Genomic DNA, 4,290 nt, shown 5'->3' on the forward strand with positions numbered 1-4,290 from the left:
TCTGTTTCTCCGGAAAACAGCTATTATACTGAAAGAGAAACTTCCTGTCATAATTACTGCCTAAGATTTCCATCACAAGTCATTTAGTCTCTCATTAAGTCCTAAAATACTAGCAACATACTTTATGTTCCTCAGTTTCAATCAGTATCTATCTATCCACTTAGCGTGTTGTCCATGTGTGGCACGCTGACTGTTGTGTATGTCAGTTACAGTGAGGGCGTGACTGCTGTGGAGGTCGCTCGGGACCACAGAAACCCACTCTGACCTGAGAATGGTCACATTGTGCAGCGAGAGGACGGGGTCTCTGACCTCAGAGCAGTCTGAGCACAGAACAACACAGGCTCTTTGTCAACAGCGACAAAGATCAGTCACATCACTGCAGAACCACTATGAGTCTTTCAAAGGGCAGGCAAGACAGCGGAGCTGCCAACATTGACTTAGGAAAGTAATACAGATTTTTCCACTTGGATCTGTTCGACGTGATCATTTCTATTTTGAAATGAAAAACTCCCACCCAGACAAGTAGAAAAGTCAGACAGTAACTATGATTTTATTAACCGTTCATTACAGTGTTACTTACCAAAACAATAGAAAAAAAACCCTTAAATTAAGTGCTGTCAGTTTGGTCAAATAAATACATAAATATCAAAAATCGTACCAAAAACTGTTAAAAATGTAAGTTTGCATGTCTTTATACAGACTTAGTGTAACAATGCTCCCTGCCATAATCAAAGGCCTGCACACCACACCTACTACTGTGTGTTTTATATTGGTAGTAGATGCAGCAGATAATAAGAGCAACACAGAACACCTAAACCCGTTTTCATAGCGTTTTCATCACAAAATGTTAGTCTCGAGGTCCACAGATGATTTGATAACCAAGGCTAAGTCTGCTCAGTGCTTCCACAGATGTTGAGTGCAATACAAGCTTCATAAGCTTTAATACAGACAGCAGTTAAACAGGTGAGGTTGTGTTAAAAAGGTCAGTGTTTTTGGTGCAGCCAGGTGTGTCAAGAACGCACCATTCTGACCAGATCTGGACAAAAAAGGCTGTTAAACGCATCAAATATTTGATAAACTTCATCCAAAGCCGAGTGTACACGCTAAATCAAAGGTTATTTTACGTCTTCACACACTTTAAATCATTTTCAGACAAATGTTTAGTCTAGATCTGGCACTGACTTGGCTGTATTGGTGATTTAGGCACAGTGTCTGGTCCGTCAGAGGCACATGGGAGCAACGTATAACCTTCACTCCACAGCAGACGCTCAAATCTGGGAGGCTGCTGTAGCAACTAACAAAGCCATACAAGCTGGATAATGTAACACACCAAGCCGAAACGGAAAACCGTTGGTCTAAATGGGCAAAACATGTAAAGAAAACATTTTTATCACATTTTCTGACTCGTATGTGTTTCATAACACACCTATAGTTAATTTTCATGGATCCAAACATCAAAAGATGTTGCTACATTATCCAGCAGCTACTTCATCAGTTGCTACACTGCTGCTAAGGGACACCTGGTAATCAGAGGAGAAATTCAACCACTGCTGTCTTTGCCAAACAACCACCATACAGCAGCACTGCCCATCTACTAGCTGTGTCATACACAAACCAAACGGTGCTTGGTGAAACAAGACGGTGTTCCTTCTTTAATAAACAGACAGACATTAAAGCTCAAACGTGCTTCTCTACGGATGGTTAGGTTGCCATGACAATAGCAGGGACCCTGATAGTGCTTGGAGGTACCTGATTTTCATTCTCGACCTGATAGGTCACATCAGGGTGAGCGGCGGACACGTCCGGGTGGTCTGTCATGGTGATTGGCTCGTCCTCGTCTTCCTGAGATTGTAGCTGGTTGAAGGATCTTTCCGCTTCTTCTGACAAGTGGTTTTCCTCTTTCTCTTCCTCCCTCTGACACAGGGACACAAGAGGGAATTACATCAGCTGACTGACGAATTCACAATCACAATAACATGCTCTTAGAACTACAGAACTTCCCTGAAACATACCTCTTTCTTCATCCTGTAGTATTCATCAATGGCGTACTGATATTTGGCCGATGTTATCCCGAAGAGGGAGGCCATCCTCTCCCCCAGGTAGTCACATGCTGGACACAATTCAAATGAAAAAACAGTCCTTTTTCATCTCTGTAAGTCATCACATTTTCTTGTTCCAATCCTGTGTTAACTTGACAATTGCTGAGTTAAATGTCAGCAGCATCACTAGTTCATATTTTGCCTAAATTCTGTTTTTTTAATAGAGTTTTCTAAAACACTGACAGGTCTACAGCTTCACTAACACGATGCATACTTCAGATAAATTTGTCAAAATTCTCACGTGACATTTTTAAAAGCCAGCGGAGGTTTGGCACTGATTGTAACCCAAGAAACTAGTATCACAAAGCTGGTTATCAACTGGCTCAGTTAATTCTCAGTTCTTAATTACACAAAAGATCAAATCACATGAGTAGTAGTTGGCTTTGCGGTCCATCAGAGGGCGCTCTTAAAACTCACGATCAGTTTGACCTATTGCATGTCCTACTGACTTGTCAGCAAACTAAGCAAATAAATAAAAACGGGGGGAGGAGCTAGTGAGCAAAGCTGTGCTCATAGGATCTGAAAAGCATCCAAGTGTGCAGGAGTATTTTGGGCTTCATGCCGTAGATGGCAAACTTGCCGACTTTGTTAAAAGCAGTTGCCTTAATCTGCAATGACAACAAACCTTAAAAACTCACCTGTAGCTCAGCACCCAGGGGAGGCAACAGAGGAACCACAAACAAGCAAAGCAACATCAGCTGTACAACCTCATCTGCCTTTCCTAGAGATACAGTGCTGTTGTATGAAAGCACACGGGAGAATACAAAACGATGGATGGTCATCGCTGGCCACACATGCGTAGGTGTCATTATCATGTTAGACTCGGTTTGTTAGAGACCCTTCTTTAAAACCAGTGTGGACTCATGGTTGTGTAAAAATGTCAATCTTGTTCGCTGACTCCGAAGTTAACCTGACCCAGAATAGGTTCACCATGCAGCACGGGGTGATTCACCCCTGTCAAAAGAAAGTCAGTACCACGGTACCAGAAAACCTGAATTAAGCCCAGAGATATCTGAAGAACGCCCTGCAAGGCCCCCAGGTTGTAGGTAATGACCTTAGTGAACAAACCTGAGATGGTGGATGTGGCAGCTCTCCACATGTGGAACCAGAAGTACGGACCCCAAGTCATCTTTGACTACAACACAAAAGAGTACAGTCACTGTGACATTTTTATAAAGGTAAGACACACATCTATGCTCCTGCTGCTTCTCATCTGAATTATTCACTCAGAAAACAAAAATTCCTCGTCCACACTCACACACACACAATCCTTCCTCCATTATTTCCCTTGTCCTCATTTAGCTCCTTGCACATACACACTCCCCATCCCTCCTCCGTTCCTCACCCTCACCGCATCAACCGGGGAGGACAGCAGGTCTTTCCTCTCTGACTCTTTGTCCTCGGCCTCCTCCTCGTCGGTGCTGTACTCCTCCATGGTCTCCCCGCTGGAGAAATGGATGATCCTGCGAGGAACCTTCTCCCTCTGCTGCTGCTGCTCCTCTCTCTTGTCCTGCTCCCCCAGCTCCACACACTCAAAGTCCTTAACCGGGTTTGGACTCTGGGAAGACATCACAAGCAGATACAAAGACTGTGTGTTATTATGGGACTAATTTGTAAGTGAGTGAGTGAGTGAGTCAATGCAGCGTCAAGGTGGGATATAAACACGGTTTTAAGGCGTGGAATTAAAAAAAAAAATCTAGTATAATATCATGACCAACCACACCGTCAAGACATAGCTGACAAGTGTCAACAAGCTGCAGGCACAGAGCGACATGATTCAGTAAATAAAGCCGTAACGAGACAATGTGGTGAGAAAAGAGAAAGTCGTTTACCGACCTGCTCCACGGCCATGTTCTGTCCTATCGCCACATTAACGTTAGTCAGATACAGTGATATATCGGCCATTGTTGCCGTCTTCTCGCTGTATGTGTGGATGCTGCGCCCACCGCAACGTCTCCTCTCCGCACCGTCAGAGCCGGAAGTGTCGCTGACGCTTCCGTACGTAACGTCCACGGAGACGCACTGGAACCACAATGTACAGCACAGTGACTGTAAAATAGCTGTAATGCAGAGGTATTAAGTCAACATAACAGTTTTGTGCTTTATTTTATCTGAAATGTTATTATTTCAATGAGACAACTTAACATACACAAAACGATTATACTCTTCTCCAAATATGCTTTTAATTAGC

The 4,290-nt window shown here is 43.5% G+C and overlaps 1 protein-coding gene across 4 annotated transcripts; it reads right to left on the reverse strand.

Moving 5' to 3' along the window:
- Positions 1-536: 536 nt before the first annotated feature.
- On the reverse strand, positions 537-4,066 carry zgc:153383 (uncharacterized protein LOC751751 homolog). Of its 4 annotated transcripts, none has more exons than XM_041063684.1 (5): positions 3,936-4,066; positions 3,451-3,657; positions 3,168-3,234; positions 2,013-2,110; positions 537-1,914 (listed from the first exon to the last, which is right to left on the reverse strand). In XM_041063684.1, exons 1-5 carry the CDS (start codon positions 4,002-4,004, stop codon positions 1,702-1,704), a joined length of 654 nt encoding a protein of 217 aa, XP_040919618.1. In that variant the 5' UTR covers positions 4,005-4,066; the 3' UTR covers positions 537-1,701. The 4 variants fall into 4 exon arrangements, 2 of the variants coding, with proteins under 2 accessions (XP_040919618.1, XP_040919617.1); XM_041063683.1 differs by having other exon boundaries at positions 3,445-3,657; XR_005896424.1 differs by having other exon boundaries at positions 1,865-1,914; positions 2,013-2,867; positions 3,003-3,234.
- Positions 4,067-4,290: the final 224 nt, after the last annotated feature.

This window comes from Toxotes jaculatrix, chromosome 19, assembly GCF_017976425.1.
Source record: "Toxotes jaculatrix isolate fToxJac2 chromosome 19, fToxJac2.pri, whole genome shotgun sequence".
NCBI classification, from domain to species: Eukaryota; Metazoa; Chordata; class Actinopteri; family Toxotidae; genus Toxotes; species Toxotes jaculatrix.

Coding starts and splice junctions, on each gene's coding strand:
- zgc:153383 (XM_041063683.1), bottom strand. CDS start 4,004: ATGGCCGATATATCACTGTATCTGACTAACGTTAATGTGGCGATAGGA. Junction 3,658..3,935: donor AGAACATGGCCGTGGAGCAG/GTCGGTAAACGA, acceptor ATGTCTTCCCAG/AGTCCAAACCCGGTTAAGGA. Junction 3,235..3,444: donor CCCCGGTTGATGCGGTGAGG/GTGAGGAACGGA, acceptor TTTGTGTTGTAG/TCAAAGATGACTTGGGGTCC.